The sequence below is a fragment of the Ochotona princeps genome, chromosome 7 (genome assembly GCF_030435755.1).
Source record: "Ochotona princeps isolate mOchPri1 chromosome 7, mOchPri1.hap1, whole genome shotgun sequence".
In the NCBI taxonomy this organism is placed as follows: domain Eukaryota; kingdom Metazoa; phylum Chordata; class Mammalia; order Lagomorpha; family Ochotonidae; genus Ochotona; species Ochotona princeps.
In genome coordinates this window covers 7,811,753-7,829,061 of record NC_080838.1, presented here as the reverse complement: position 1 = coordinate 7,829,061, position 17,309 = coordinate 7,811,753, and the positions used below count along the sequence as shown (strand labels likewise).

General features: G+C 45.1%; 1 protein-coding gene across 14 annotated transcripts in view; it reads right to left on the bottom strand.

Annotated features, from left to right (window-relative positions):
• Nucleotides 1–17,309, bottom strand: part of SH3D19 (SH3 domain containing 19) — a 218,617-nt gene that overhangs the window by 40,217 nt on the left and 161,091 nt on the right. For all 14 annotated transcript variants that reach the window (XM_058666768.1, XM_058666770.1, XM_058666775.1 and 11 more), the window contains 2 exons: nt 6,138–6,245; nt 1,003–1,115 (listed from right to left, as the gene is read on the bottom strand). In XM_058666768.1, the coding sequence (XP_058522751.1) occupies nt 1,003–1,115; nt 6,138–6,245 (221 nt within the window). The remainder of the gene's footprint in view (nt 1–1,002; nt 1,116–6,137; nt 6,246–17,309) is intronic.

Sequence of the window (17,309 nt, the reverse complement as noted above, 5' to 3'; positions counted from 1 at the left end):
ATGCAATGCCAGCACCTGGCGTTGGCACAGTGCGGGCTGCTTCTCCTCCTATGGAGCTCTGTGCTCCTATGCCTGCTAATGGGAAAGCACTGTCAGATGGCTCCAGTACTCAGCCCTCTGCACCCACATGGCAGACCTGGATGAACTGCTCGACTCCTGGCCTGGCCCAGCCCTGGTCCTGGTAGCATTTTGGAAAATGAAGCAGTGGATGAAAGATCTGTCTCTTCTCTCTTTATAACTCTCTCTTTCAAATAAATAAATACATCTTTCAAGCAAATAAACTTTTTAAAATGGATTTAAAACTTCTTATACAAGTATCTTTTTTTTTATTTACAAAGATTCATTTGCTTTTATTGGAAAGGCAGAATTATGGAGAGAAGGAGAAACAGAGAAAGATCTTCACCTGCTGATTCACTCCCCAACCAGGCACAACACCAGAGCTGAGCCGACCTGAAGCCAGGAGCCAGGAGCTTCTCCAGGTCTCCCATATGGCGCAGAGTCCCAAGGCTTTGGGCCATCCTCGACTACTTTTCCAGGCCACAAGCAGGGAGCTGGATGGGAAGTGGAGCAGCCAGGACACAATACAGCACCCATATGGGATTCCAGCGCATGCAAGATGAGGATTTAATTATCAGTCTATTGTGTTGGGTCCTTATAGGAGTACCTTAACATTGTGTCACTATTGAGTGCTAAATAAAACCTGGCAGTTTGACTAAATCTACTTTCACAAATATTAAAGATTTTTAGATATTTTTAGTAATTTCCTCATTATTAATGTCATTTAAATTATTTCATAATTAAGTACCAAAATTAATGGGCTTAATCTTTTTTTAGATTGTTAAAATACTGAACAATACATTAAGCAGATGGGGTTCAGAATTAGTTTATAATAAAGGTTTTCTTCATTTCTATCTGACCAGTAATACAATAATTTAGATGTCAGTTGAATACTTTAAAATAGTGTATAGCTTCAAACTAGCACACACCATAGAGATTACTTACCAAATTTCTAGCTTTGTCAACATTACTAGATTTTCCACAAACTGTACTGTAAGTGTTTCCAATAGGTTTTTCAGCAGGGAGAGGAGGTGGGCTTTGTATATCTTCATGCAAACCTGGAAGAAAAAAAAAGCAGTATTTCATTCATGCTGCCTAATTTTTTGGATTCCAAAAAATGAAATGATTGTAGTTTGGTCCATAAAAAGGCTAATCAAGCAAATGAGAACGAGCTCCTAGCAAACTTCGGAAGATTGAGGAGTAAGTCAACATAGTTAAGTTTATGCCTGTTTTACAGAGAGTGAGAATAATATCAAAAAGTAACGCAGCATTACAGGTTAAAAGCTTCCTCCTGTGAAGTTGGCATCCCCTGTGGGTGCTAATTTGAGTCCTGGCTACTCTATTTCCAATTTAGCTCTCTATTAACACCCCTGGGAAAACAGTGGAAGGTGGCCTGAGTGCTCAGACTGCTGTACCCACATGGGAGACCTGGATAAAGCTCCTTGCTCGTGGCTTCAGCCTGGGCCAGTCCTGGCTGTTGGGGCGTAAACCAGCAGCAGAAGATCTCTCTGTCTCTCTTTCTCTCTCTGTAACTCTGCCTTTCAATAAATAAATAAATCCTAAAAAAAAAAAAAAGTTAAATACTTACTGCCTAGGCACTTCATTATACCTTTTTCTCCAACAACATCTGGGTACTGTATTTGTTTGGACCCATGGCTAGTGGTCACACATGGAGAATTAAACTTAAATATCAATTAGATGAAATAACTTGGGCCTGGCACGATGGCTCAATGGCTAAGTCTTCATTTTGCAAGTGTCGGGATCCCATATGGAAGCCAGTTAGTGTCCTGGCTCTGCTTCACTTCCCATCCTACTCCCAGATTATGCCCTGGAAAAGCCTTGGGATCCTGCACCGACATGGGACAGCTGGGAGAAGCTCTTGGCTCCTAGCTTTGGATTGGCTCAGCTTCAGCTGTTGGGGCCATTTGGGGAGTTACTAGGTAGATCAAAGATTTTTTTCTCTGTCTCTCCTTCTCTCTGTAAATCTGAACTGCTATTCTAGTAAAAATTTTAAAAAATCTTTAAAATTTCATCAAAAAACGCTAAAGAAAAAAATAACTTCAGACTCTTAGTTTTTCAGTTACATCTGCTCCATGTCAAATACTCAACAAACAGCTGGTGGCTATTAGAGAGCAGACATTAAATATTTCCATTTTTGCAGAATGTTCTATAATAAGGGGTGGGGGAAAAAAGAAAATGTTCTACACCAGACAATAACAGACAAAAACTTGAAACTTAGAAATAAGCTACTCATCCAAGTTCCTACTGCCAATAATGTAAGATTCAGGGTTTTGACCCACAAGTTCCTTTTTTTTTTTTTTTACATGATTTTATTTAATTTTTATTGGAAAGGCAAATTTACAGAGAGGAGAGAGAGAGATCTTCTGTCCACTGGTTCATTCCCCAACTGGCCACAATGGCCAGGCTTTTTGAGTCATCTTCTGCTGCTTTTCCAGGCACAAACAGGGAAGTGGAACAGTCAGGTGCCCATATGGGATCCCAATACTTACAAGGAGAGGATTAGCCAGTTAAGCCATCATGCTGGGCCTCAGAGGTCACTTCTAGTAAGACACACTGCCTTTGTTGTCGTTGTTTATAAAGATTAATTTACGTGGGCCCGGCAGCATGGCCTAGTGGCTAAAGTCCTCGCCTTGAAAGCTCCGGGATCCCATATGGTGCCGGTTCTAATCCCGGCAGCTTCACTTCCCATCCACCTCCCTGCTTGTGGCCTGGGAAAGCAGTCGAGGACGGCCCAAAGCTTTGGGATCCTGCACCCATGTGAGAGACCTGGAAAGAAGTTCCTGGCTCCTGGCTTCAGATCGGCGCAGCACCGGCCGTTGCGGCTCACTTGGGGAGTGAATCATCAGACAGAAGATCTTCCTCTCTGTCTCTCCTCCTCTCTGCATATCTGACTTTCCAATAAAAATAAATAAATCTTTTTAAAAAAAAAGATTAATTTACTTTGAAAGAATTACACAGAAGGACAGTGGGAGTGCAAGAGGCAGGTAACTTTCCTTGACGACCACAACAGCCAGCTCTGGGCCAGCCTAAAGAAAGGAGCCAGAAGCTTCAACAGGGTCTTGTTTGTGCGTACAGATGTCCATATATTCGGACCATCCTCTGTTGCTTTTCCCAGGCCTTTAGCATGGAGCTGACTTGAAGTGCAGTGGTTGGGACATAGGCTAGTGCCTAAATGGGATGCTTGCAGCGGTGTTACCCACTAGGTCACAACACTCACTCCAGCACACTGCTTCTTAATCCAATTCTCCACCCTTCAAAAATGATTAGATGTGTCTCCTAATTCATTAGATCCAGATTCATCAACTTAATTACACTCAATTAAAAATAATACCTTTATCTGTTTTTTTAACTATTTATTATTTTTAATTCATTAATTACATTGTATTATGTGACACAGTTTCATAGGTACTTGGGTTCTCCTCACCCCTCCCCAAACCCTCCCACCATGGTGGATTCCTCCACCTTGTTGCATAACCACAGCTCAAGTTCAGTTGAGATTCCCCCATTGCAAGCGTATACCAAACATAGAGTCCAGCAACAATACCTTTATCTGCACTCCACATTCTCATCTCAATGAACATGCTCCCAACATACTCAAAAGAAAGCAAGATGACCAAATTTAATTAGTAACAGGTAATAAAAATATGAGTGCAAAACTACTTGGAGAGAGGATGATTATGGTGTTACCGAGGCAGCCCAAAGTTGCTTTTACATTATCTGGCCTGGACAATAAAAGGAAATGAGAACTATTTTTTTTTTAATTAACACTTTCTAGTTTCATTTCACATGAAAAATCTGTAACAGGAGGATGATTTGTCAGGTTTCTTTTTTGTCCACAATGAGGAAACTGCTCTCAAAGGAAATGCCCAGGGAGGCTGCTAGGTAAACAATGACTGAGAGCAAGGCCAGCTAGCTTAGACAGGTGGGACTGCTATGGGATGCACACAGGAAGGGCTAGCTCAGGCCTGTTTTGACGTTTGTGCTGAAGTTTCCTTATTCTTACAAGGATGTGATATTGTCTTGGCAAATATTTCAGAGTACAAAGTAGTAATATGAAAGCAGTGTGGCTAGGATGCTGGCAGGAAGGCACACGCAGAACGATCAGTGTGGTATACATGGACCATGGAGGTAGTTTTCCACCTTAAATCATATGGTCAGGGAAGGTCTCCCTGAGAAAAAGTGGCATTTCAGCAAAGACACAAAGAAATGGTAAGGGAGGGAGCCATGCAGGGGTCTGGGAAAGGACATCCTGGTCACAAGAACCAATTCTCAGGGGGAAGGAGCTGCCAATTCAAAGATCAAGGACTTACATGCCACAAAGTCAGTCTTCTCCACACTGGCCCATTCTGGGTTGCTCAGACACTGACAAATCTTGTTATTTTTCCTCCACTGTATGTGAAACTTTATAATAAAGCATTTCTAGAGAACTAGTTATCAACAGAAGTAACAAGGAACCACTTAGGCATGTCTATTTCCTGGATTTAACAGCAGAATTCTATGTCCTACTAATTGTTGGAGCTTTGTCAGGGTAATAATTCAAAAGGCATTCTCAGTATGTCCTTTTCAGATCTGTTAGTCCAGTTTACAGTTGAAGAGAGAGAGACAGAGAGTAAATAAAACAGATTTTAGAAAGGTATCCCTGGGTGGCATTTGGGAACTTGGACTTCAACAGACCCACTATGCCTAGAAGGGAGACAATACTGTTTGTGTTTAACAGGTGCTTTTCTTCCAGGCATGTAGTCTTAGCACATGTCAAAATTTCTTGGGGTATCCATGTAAGCAGCCCCCAGTGAAAATTATGGGCTGAGTCTCTAGTAAGCTCTCCCAGTTGAAAACCTTTCCCAATTCATACTAGGAAGGTGAATCCACCAGCAAAACACTGTTGGAAATCTGTGTGAAATATGTGTGAAGTTCCTTCAGACTTCAAGTGAGCAAACAGATAAACATCGCAGTAAGATATCATATTAACAGGCTATATACAACACTGTCGACTGATCATGCCAGCTGTTCTTTAACACTACACTATATCCTCCTTCAGAAACAAGAACCAATTGAAATTTGATACCCTTAACTTTTTCCCTCTCATTTTCAAAGCAATTCAGCTCAGTCTTCTTGCTTCTTGGCTAAGAGCCATCCCTGAACAACAAAACTGCCAAAAAGAGACTAACAACGATACGATCTCTTTGGGCAGTGCCTTATTAAAAAAACCAAACCCCTAAGTTAAAGGCTATGCCTGCAACACAGTATTTGGACAATCTGAGACACCTGCTCTGCTGTTGGGATGAATGGAGTAGACAGGATCCTTGAGGCAAAGCATGCATCCAACTGAGCTATGCAAACGTAATGTAGATATAAACGAAGACAGAGACCAACTGAGAAAGCTGTGTGATCACTCTGAGCAATGCCAGAAGCACCCCACGCCCATGCTCTCACTTTACTTACATTTTCAAAAATCTCTGAATATTTAAAATAAACAGCTCTAACTTGTTGGCTTTTCCTTTACAATATCAGGTTTCTTTCTGAAGCACTTATTAAGGTTCCAACTGAATTTCACTTACTGTGTCATTTAAGAAATCAAGTAAAATATATAAAACTGAAGTATTACTACAAATTTAGAAAGTATTTTTATAGTTATATGGTTTTCATCTGGTTGGTTACTGTACTTCATACAATTCACCCAGAACTACATTTAGATTATGCTGACTGGAATAATGTGCTCCTGACAAACATATACAATTTATTTTCTATTAGTTTCAATTGCTTTTCCACCACATCTTTACTAGAGGCATTAACAAGAATATCTCTAACATTCTGCATTTTCCAGTCTCTCACCATTCTCTGCCTGAAGTCAGTACTAAAGGAAAAGGAAATTTAAATTTATTGTACAAATTCCCCAGATAATCATGGGAAAACAAACTTGCTTTTAAAATGCCCTTTACTATGAATAATAATAAATGGAAGATTGCACATAATTTCCAAAGCAGGCAATGATAAATCAGCATACCCTTATCCCAGGCTCTTGGAGAAACAAACAAAGAAGGCAGAGAGAGTGTGCTTACATTTTCCTGGTTTGGCTGGAATTCGAATTACAGTGGGCTTCCTGGTGGCTGCGGGTTGAACTGCTCTTTCTTTTGTTGGTTCTGTTTTTGTAGGGAGCTGAAAGGGATCTAATGAAAAACACAGTTTATTTTGCATGTTTCAGTTAGTTAACAGAGACTCAAACAAAAAACCTCATTCATAATTTAAGAGTCATATTTTTCAAGCCCTAGGGAAAACTATTCATGGATAAACAAAATCTCAGTTTGCAGAGACAAAAACAAAGTTGGAGCTCATAAAAAGAAATAATTTAGCACACTGTAAATAATTCATATGGCTTTTCTTGCTCTTTGATGGGAGAGATCCAGGATGATACTGAATTATGTAGAAGCTATCTTTCATGGGAACGTATCATTTCATAAATGTCCACATGAAAAATGAGGCGCAACTCACACGAGGAGATTTCCTTTTATCTTCAGCCTCCCGGATGCCCAGGAGGGAAGGAGTCTTCTTCCAGACCTCCTCTGGGCTGAGTGGAATATTTTACCCAAAAGACTCAGCAGCAGCCCTCACCCTTCCAAGTACCATGCCTGGACATACTGGATTTGGTAGTTTAGTACAACTATACTTTAGTGACATGAAATTAACAAAAGCTTCATTTTGGAAATAAGCTATCTCCCTTCAAATATTTAATTTTGAACAAGGCTACATGGCTTGGCATGTCTTCATGTTAACTCATCTCATCTATATTAAATAGTATGCACCTAAGCAAAAACTTTAAATGAAAGCATAACTGCAAAAATATTTTTAGCTAAAATAATTCTTGACTCTAAATGTTCCTTTGAAAAAGTTAATCTGAACTTACAAAGTTAGATAGAAGAGTCAGTTTCCGGTGTTCCATGGCACACTGAGATAACGATAATTATCGATACTGTATTATCAAGTGTACAAAGGACCAGGAGAGAGGAGCATGGAGGCTCCCAACACACAGAAAACACAAGTAAGCGGGAGTGCTAGGTGCTTAGTTTGATCAGTTTATATGTGCTGAAGTAGTACAGAGCACCCCAATAAACCTACAAATGTTACAAACTAACAAAAAATTAAAAAGAAAAATAAAGGGAAAAATTTGTAGTTATTTGGAAAACTATTTTTTTTTTTAATGAGAAGCCTAAAACCAAGACACCTGTAATAGATATTCTGCACAGCCAAGATCTCATGAGGCTGTGTTTGCCTTTAATCAACAACAGACGGACGTACTGTAATTCTGCACTCATCCTAGGGATCTTGGATGCAGGGAGACTCTCCCTTATCGTGTACACACCGTAATTCTCGTGTAGGACAGCATTCACATTTTGCCTATTATAAGCTGCAGTCCAATAAGCCCCCTTTGCTGACCAGCTCTTTGCAAGGCATAGAAGAGCTGAGTTGAGAATAATAAAACCTTCTCTGCAGCCTGATACTTCCCTCTTGCTTTATCCAGATCTCAAGCAACCACACCACCGATATCCTGCCAAAAGAACCACTCGTCACTCAGATGTTTACTACATGCTAGGTGGGGAGATAAGACAGTATAAGGCAATCTTCTTTGCAATTTCTCATCTGTCACCTAAGCAGAGGTCCCAAATGGCATGTTAACTAAAACAATACTGAGATGCTACTGGAGAAAAAAAATTAGACGACTCCTCTATGGAAATCTAACAGTTCACAGGAGAAGTGACCCCTAAGTTCAGAAACCAATTAGGGGGCGGGGGGAGAGCAGAGTCCAGGTAAGTCTGAGTAACAGCACAGGTGTCTGGTCCCCCTGCCATGTTGCTGTGGCTGGGGTACCCATGCTGGCCCAGGCTTCCTGCTGGGGATCCTAGCTCCCCATCTACTGCTGCTAGGCTGGGGTCAGGGGAGGGTCCTGGGTCTGTGGGCAGCGAGAGTGCCAACTGGCACCAGGTTCTGCCTCCTGACCACCTGGCAACAAGCTCTGGAGTCTTGAGGGTATGGATAAGGCCACTTTACATGTAGGTGAGAAATGAATCCTGAGGGACACCAATGACAGGGTCACTCTACTTGCAGTTAAGTGAGGGAACTGACCTGGTGGTGGAGGGGAGACACCTGAAGATCTTCATGGGTAAGACTGATGAACCAGCCCATATGGAAGTCTTGGGTTGGGCTTGTTAGCATGGAACATGGCTGACTACCACACGCCAGCGCATACACAAGCTATGGCTGGGGGTCTGTCTGGCAGGGCTACATCCCATTACCTGACACTGAGTGTCAGATCAGGGGATGGGTCACATTAGACTGGGCCATGACACCAACCAGCACACAAGATAACCAGACACAGGATTAGATTCTGTGAGGGATATGTGGGCACAACTCTATGAAACTACAAGTCTCGCTGGTTAGCTTAAGAGTTGGGATGGTGATGGGCTGAGCTAGGTGTGACCACAGAACTCACCAATGCTCACCGGTACTGGGTCTGGGAACAAGCAGGGCAGGTCCAGGATGCAGCACCCAACATGAGCACTCTAAAACAGAGTGTAGGGTGAGTTGGGCCATACCAGCTCATACAAAGGCCAAGCACCCACAGGCATGTGTGAGCTGGGTCTGGGAGTGGCCTGAGCAGGGGAACCTGGGCAACTGCCCTAGTGGGTCATAGCTCCTGCTGATGAGCACATGGTCCAGGCCTGGGTGTTGGGCAGGCTGGGTAGGGTAGCTCCATCTGTTGGAAAGTGTATCAGTTGGTTTTGGAAGGAGGCAGACTGGGCAGGGCACAGTAAACCATAGCCTGATGGCAAGTGCAGAAACCAGGATAAACTACAGGTCATGGAGGGCTAGGTTGCCACACCTACTGGTTTGCATGAGCCAGGGATGAGAACAGTCTGAGCAGGGCCAGGTTGCAGTACCTGCCAGCAAGAATTGGGAGACGACCAGCTGGGTCAGGCCAAGCTGAAGCATCAGAAGTCAAAGGCCAAGACAGGGGAGGGGCTATGCCAAGTTGGATCAGAGTAACCATTGGCATGTGTGAGATCTGTGGCTGGGATCAGGCTGGTCTGGGGAGATAGATAAGGGGACGCCTTGGCTGGTTTGTGGGTCGCACTGGTGAGCGTGGCCGCCACAGTGGGGGCTGTAGTCTGGTCTGGATATGGCTGCAGTGTCCCTTGGCACAAGTATGGACTAAGTCTGGAACATGGAATACTGGGCTAGACTCTAGCACTGGAGCTTGTGAGAACCAGAATGGGTAGGATGGGTAGGATGGGCTGGGCTAGGTCTCTGCCCCAGCTGAGCCATGGTGGGCTGTGTCTGGGTATGGATCAGGGTTGGCTGGGCTGTAATATCAAACAGTAAGAACCAGAATGGGTGAGGGCCGGTCAGGAAAGGCCACTGTTCCTGTTAGGACAGCAAGAGGACTAAGCAGGGCTGGTCCATGGACCCACTGGTGTGTGCGAGAGGTCCTGATGGAGGAGCTTGGGAGGCTCCTCTGTCAGGACACAGTCCTTGCAAGTAGGCAAAAGACCCAAGAAAGTGAGCAGCCCCAGACCAGGCCAGGGAATGCTACCCATAGGCTTACCTTTGGCTCAGGTCTGGGGCAAGCCAGGCTGGGCCAGTTCATATCACCAATTGGCAAATCCAAGAGGCTGAATGGTGTGTGGATCATCCCAGGTCAGGCCATAATACCAGCCAGTTCACATGAGGGCTGGGATGGAGGTGTCACTAGGCTGGCTAGGCTGTAGTCCCCACTAGCATAAGCTGGAATTGGGGGTGGACTGGGCTGGGCCAGGCTACAGCACTCATTGGCAAATGCCAAGATGAGGCGGGCCCAACCAGCACACATGAGACCCGGGGGAGAGTGGATGAACCTGTTAGGGGGGCTGCAGGGAGCTCTCCTGCTGAGCCACTATTCCCACTGGTGAGCGTGAGAGCTGGGATCAGGGGCAGACCAGACTGGGTAGGGCTACAATCCCTTTTGGCTTGCATGTAAGCTGGATCAGGGACAAGCTAGGCCAGGCGGACAGTACCTACTGGCACATGCATAAGCCAGAGAGGGTGAGGGTTGGTTGGGCTTTGCTGCAGCATCAGCTAGCAGATGCTGGCACAGGGGGAAAACTCTGTCGAGCTAAACTGCAGTGGCACCTGGAGAGTGCAAATTCTGGAAGTGGGAGTGGGCTCAGTAGTGAAACACTGGGCACCTCCCTCTTGGGTTGCCAATGTTACTGGTGAGCATAAAAACCAGGACTGTGACAGGCTCAGCCAGAGACTGACACTGCCAGCACATGTGTGGGCTGAATAGTGGGGCTGGTTCGGTTGAATTCGGCTTCAATGCCTACTGCCATGTATAAGAACTGAATGGGATGTGGGAAAGACAGAACCAGTTTATTGTACATACTGGCAAGAATGGGCACCAAGGTAGGAGGCGCTCCTGGTGGGTGTTATTGCAGGTTGCTCTGACTAGACTGCAGCTCCCACTGTTTTGCGTGGGGGCTGAGTGTGCGGTGGGCAGGATTGAGCTTGCCTGCAACATCCTTTAGTTTGTGCAGAAGATAGGGTTGGAGACAACTGACCCAGCAATTGTAACTAACAGTGTGCATGAAGGTTGATTTGGGCAACAGACTGTGCCGGACGCTGTATTGGCATGCACACACAAGAATCAGTTCTGGGATCACCTCAGATGAAGCTTCCTTGGGGAGCCTTCCAACTGAACCACTAGATTCAGAACTCCAACCCTGCAGAGAATTGCAGGTTCCATGGTTTGACCATGGAATGCATGTGTCAGTGGCTTAGACAGAGTAGTGGACAACATATCCAGCTGCACGTGGAGGATATGGCAGTACACTGGACCCTGCAGGGGACACTTGGTACCACAACAGAGGATGGGGGACAGAACAAATGCATCAAGTACCCTAGAAAAGAGTTGACATTGAGAATCTGGGCAAACGGAGCCCAAAGGTGGACTCCATCTGCCAGTGGAGTCTGGACAGATTTCATCATGGCTGGAGAGGCAAGATCGGCAGCAATTCAGAACTGTTGATCTATCAAAACCACTTGAGCAGTGCTTTCAGAGCATGAACCACAACTGGGACCCCGGGCTGGTTGGGAGGCTGGGTGTGGCTTCTCCCTTTATCTGTGACAACAATGGTCTCACCCACTTTCCTCTAGCCCTCGGCCAGTCACACCCTAATCAACTATGTAAAAATTATCAAAAATACAACTTATACAATTTAAAAAAAACCAGGATTATCAAAAGATTATAAAAGTTACAAGATTATTGTTATAATTTTTCATCCACTGTAACCTATGTTCCTCACAAAGGTAATCAAATCTTAAGCAAATTCCTTAGTTTGTTATAACGTTATTTTTAAGCTTCTGAGTAATACTTGCTATGAAACTAGGGACATTTTATTAAAACAGCAAAAAAACAAAAACAAAAAACAACCCCACTTCTCACCCCACTAGTAATTACTGTCTACAGTTTTGTCTCGAGTGGTGGGTTGTGGGACAGCAAGCTGAACCACTGCTTAAGACACCCACATTCCACACTGTGGTAATGGAAGTTTCAGCTACTTTGTTTCCAATCTAGCTCCCGGCCTGCATGCCTAGGGAGTGGCAGATGATGGACTGAGTGCTTGGGCCTCTGTTACCCGCGTGGGAGAGCTAGATGGAATTCCTGCCTCCAACCTGACCCAGCCCATCTAATGCCACTATTTGTGGGATTGATTAGCGGATGGAATGATAGGTTTGTCTTTGTCTTTCACATTTTTCTATATTACAGGTATTAGACATTTTGAGAAGCAAACCAGAATAATCAATTTCTTTGTAATCTGCTTTTCTGCTTTTGTCTAATACTGACTGGGTGCTTGGTTCACATTAACACTATTCTAGGAGCCAGGAATATATCATGAACAAATAACTGTCTTTTTGGAGCAAATATTCCTGCAGGGAGGTGCAGACAACACACAGAAGAGGCAGCAGGTTAGAAGGTGAGAAGCATGACTGATGAAGGCCAGAGCAAGCCGAGGAACACCAGGTGCGGGCAGAGGGAGGCAGGCATGCAGCAGAGTACAGACGGGGAAAGACTCCATTACTGAGAAGGAACTGTTCGGCTCTTTGTAACCCTTGGACTTTCTGCATTGCAATAGTTCTTTCAACTTAAATAATGTACATTTGGTATTTAGTCAGCAGCACTGCCAGTGGGGAAAACGGAATAGTTGCATTGGAATTAAAGCTCATTGTCAAAACAGGTCAGCCCTTTGGTGTAATGTCAGCAAAAATAAAAGAATTTGAACACCTCATGTAATCCTATTTAAGCATAAAAATACATGATTTCCTTGAGTATGCTTCTCTTTTGTCCATCTCGCTTTCCGTGCTACCAGTGGCCCCTTCCCTGCCTCCCCGCCTAGCTAAGACCCAGTGACATTCAGCATCATTTCTTTCCCTGCTGTTACAGACAGGAGCTTGTCCCCCCCTTGCTGTTCACCTCCCACACCCACCCCCTAAATGTGGCTATTATGTCCCAAGCTGTCAGCACTCTCTCAAGGTTCTGTTTTGTGCTGGGAAAAGAACCAAATATTTAAGAAAGGTTTCAATGAATAGTTGTTCACTGCGTTCTGCCTTTCCATGGTGTTTCTGTTCTGTTCAGCTGTTTGTGGTACTTAGAGCCTGCTGGTGACCAGCACAGCCTTTCAGTTAATGAGGTTTTTTTTGGGTGGGTGTGGAGAAGGAGGACAATCTTAAGCACGGGATGACTTAAATTGTTTCCAAACTCAAATTAAACTCTGGGTCAGTGTACCACCTACACATCCTCTTTTCACATTCCAGCAGTGAGGACATGGGCAGGCAGCAGAGAAACGCCAGTCAGTAACTCAAAGGGGCATGAGGCGAGGGGTGAGGAGCGTGGGGCTTCCAAATGTACTTGTTGTTGGAGGGCTGGCCATAGGAAATTTGACCCCAAATCCCACAGGCAGTGTGGCACACTTCACCTATTATGTTGGATGGTTCAATCAGTTTTTTCTTAATTAAAGTATTACAGGTTTCACTTATACACAAAGTATTCTAAGTATCCCGGATACCCACTCTTTCTCTCTGTCTTTTTCTCCTGGTATTTTTAACATCATTAGCTGCTCTTTAATAATTGACACTCAGATCATGCATAATTATCCTACTCCACATGCCTCTGGGGGGGAAATCTTGCTCATGCAATGAGGCAAGGAAGTCTTGGTGTTCCCTGGCTGTAGGCTGTGTGGCAGGCCTGGTCTATGATCTACTGTAGCTGTGCTCACGGAGTGGGCGAGCTTGGCATCTGCCTCTGTCTGTGCGGCGCCCAGGCTGTGATCCAGAGGAGTGCATGATGGACCAAAGCCTCGCTTCAACTGAGACAGTGGAGCCAGAGGCCTGTTTGTCATGTTGAAAATGGTGGGCACATTCTCTCTAGTGACAGTCACATGAAGTTCACTTTTCATGTCTTTGCACAGGAAGGGTGTTTTTCCACATAAATGTAAGAGGACAACATGAAGCATGGATGGCATTCCATGATTGGAATTTCCAGCCACAGCCATACAGGAGGTTGGATCATTTTGGTGCTGATTAAAATGTCTGAAGACTATAACCTTTTATCCAGTACTCTCACTTTTGGAAACTGATTATTCTTTTTCTTTTTCATGGTAATTACATAGATTGATCAAGATGTAAATGATCAAGGGTTAGGGATAAATGGGTGAAATCATTGTTTCCAAATTTGTTATTTTTTCTTGTTGTTTCTGGGGGAAGGGGAGAGATAAAAGGGGAAGCCACATCCAGCTTCCCAAATGTCCCAGTACCCAGGGATGGGGAGTCTCCACCCAATATCCACCCAGGTCTCGGTGTGTGCATGTTACGAGGGTTCTGCCCAAGTGGTTTGGATAGCTCGGAAATGCTGTCAATTACGCTGATCCAAGGATGATGCAGCCCTCCCAATGTCCACTGGCTGATAGGGTTAATCTCAAGGTTCCATTAAAGCAGCTTTTTGCTCTCATCATTTGGCTGGGGTGCTCTCTTCTTCTGCTATGGTATCAAATGGGCTGTCATATTCTCCACATGTGTCAGGGTCTGTGTCCTTTGCTCCACCTTTTTCACTGAGGAGGTCACATTCTTGGTTCTGGGCCAGCTGACCCTAAGCCCTGTTGGATCCCTGAACCCTGGGGCTCACGAATCTGGCATGCATGCTTGCCAGAGGTCCCAAAGGGTCCAAGCCTGGCAACCTACTGGATCCCCCACCCCGGAGCTCATGAACCTGGTATCCATCTCACAGGTGGGCATAGGGGCCCAGGCCAGGTGATCCGAGCCCTGCCAGAGTCCCCGCCTTCAGGGCTCACAAATCCAGCACCCACTTCGCAGGTGGACCAACAGACCCGGGCCAGGAGACCTGAGTCCCACCAGATCCCCCACCCCAGGGGCTCATGAACCCAGCACCCACCTCACAGGCTCAGAGCAGAGTCAAGAGACTTGAGCAGGTCTGGCAACCCAAGCCCTACCAGATTCCCTGCCCCCGGGGATCATGAACCTGAGACCCCCCCCCCCCTTGCAGGTGGAAACTGAGTTTTCTTAAAGATTTATTTATTTTTCTGAGAGGCAGAGTTACACAGATGTATTAACAGGGATCTGGATCAGAAGCGAAGCAGCGAAGACTCAAACTGATTGCTACATGGGATGCCAGTACCACAGCCTGAGGCATAACCTACTACTTCATGGCTCTGTCCGCTAATGGCCAGTGCTGTACGATACGAGGGAAAGCCACTGCTTGCAGTGATGGCATCCAGTGTGGGCACTGATTCGAGTTCCAGTGCTCTCCTTCAATCCACCTCCCTGTTAATGTAACTGCACCACGTGGGAAGCCTGAAAGAAGTTCCAGTTCTGGCCACTGAGGCCATTTGGAGAGTGAACCAGCAGATGGAAGACCTCTCTGTGTAACATGGACTCTGAGGCATGTTAGCAGAGAGTGGATTGGAAGATCTGGACTGCAAGTAGGACGTCTAGACTGGCGTCAGCAAAATATAGGATGCCATCATCTCGCATACAGCACTACACTGACCCCCAATAAAATAGTTTTACTAAAAACAAACAAACAAAACAGGGATTGGCATGGTGGCATATGGGGAAAAGAGGATGCTGCCATCCCATATGAGCTATAATTCAAGTCCCAGCTGTTCTAATTCTGATCCAGTTCTTTGTCACTGGCAAGTGAAAAGCAGCTGAGGATGGCCAGCTCTCTGGGATCCAACTACCGCAGGGAAGCCTGGCAGAAGCTCCATGCTCTCAACTTTGGTTTGGCCTAACCCTGATGTGACTGTTTGGAGAGGGAATCAGCAGATACAACTGCAGTCTCTCCTTCTCTCTGTTCTTTGCTTTCAAACAAATAAACAAAACAAATCTTTAAAAAAAAACAAAATTAGGCTGAAGCATCTCTGTCAAAGAAATCAAAACGAAAAGCCATTTGGGCCAGTACCACAGAAGCATGCCAACACAGCTCTCTGTTCATGTGTCCAGGAAGGCAGTGCAGATGGTTCAAGGGCTTGGACACCTGCAGCCATGCTGGAGACCCACTGGCTTCTGGCTTTGAACCAGCCCAGCTTCACATCTGGGGAATGAACCAGTGGATGAAATTCTCTCTTTCAGGTCCAGCACAGTGGCCTCGTGACTAAAGTCCTCACCTTTTTAATGTGTCGGGATCCCATATGGGCCCTGGTTCTAATCCCAGGCAGCTCTACTTCCCATCCAGCTCCCTGCTTGTGGCCTGGGAAAGCAGTCGAGGATGGCCCAAAGCCTAGGGACCCTGCACCCGCATGGGAGACCTGGAAGAGGGGCTCTTGGGTTTGGAGTGGTGCAGCTGTGGCCATTGTGGTCACTTGGGAAGTTAATCAACAGATGTAAGATCTTCCTCTCTTTCTCTCTTCCTCTCTGTATATCTGACTTTGCAATAAAAATTAAATAAATCTCAAAAAAAAACTCTCTCTCTCTCTCTCTCCCTAACACTCCTTTTCTCTATAGCTTGGCCTTTCAAATAAACAATTAAATTTAGTTATTTATTTTTTAAAGATTTATTTATTTTATTATAAAGTCAGATATACAGAGAGCAGGAGAGACAGAAAGCAAGATCTTCCGTCCGATGATTCACTCCCCAAGTGAGCCGCAACAGGCAGGTGCTGCGCCAATCCGATGCCGGGAACCAGGAACCTCTTCCGGGTCTCCCACGCGGGTGCAGGGTCCCAAGGCCTTGGGCCGTCCTCCACTGCTTTCCCAGGCCACAAGCAGGGAGCTGGATGGGAAGTGGAGCTGCCGAGATTAGAACCCGGTGCCCATATGGGATCCCAGGGCGTTCAAGGTGAGGACTTTAGCTGCTAGGCCACAGTGCCGGGCCCGACAATTATATTTATTTTAAAGCCACACAAAAATAAGAGGAAAGTATCTTATAGTTTGTTTTTAAAGACAAAGTGGCAATAAAATAACTAGAAAAAATTCTTTTAAAGATATTACTTAAAAGGAAATAATGGCAGATACTTTTAAATCTATTTTGTAAATTTTTCATTCAATGTAAAAGAGGAACATTTCATGCATAAAACAATTAAATTTGAATATTTTTAGTTCATAATAATTAAATTCTGGTTGTAACCTTGAGTGATATAACTGTTTAAATAAGATCACTCTTCAGGACTGGCACTGTGGTACAGTAGGTTATGTTTCCACCTGCGGCGCTGGCATCCCATATGGGTGCCAGTTCAACTCCTGAGTGCTCCACTTGCTATGCTAATGTGCCTGGGAAAGCAGTGCGGGATGGTCCAAGTTGTTGGACCCCTGCATTCATGTGAGAGACCGGCAGGAAGCTCCAGGTTGCCAGCTTCGGATAAGCCCAGTTATGGATGCTGTGGCAATTTGGAGAGTTAAACAGTGGAAAGAAGATCTCTCTGTCTCTCATGCAAATAAAAACAAATACATTTCAAAAATAAAAATCACTACTCACATTTTAAACATTTAAAATATAATTATTGGGCCCGGTCGGCGTGGCCTTGTGGCTAAAGTCCTCGCTTGAACGCCCCGGGATCCCATTTCGGCGCCGGTTCTAATCCCGGCAGCTCCACTTCCCATCCAGCTCCCTGCTTGTGGCCTGGGAAAGCAGTGGAGGACGGCCCAATGCATTGGGACCCTGCACCCGCGTGGGAGACCCGGAAAAGGTT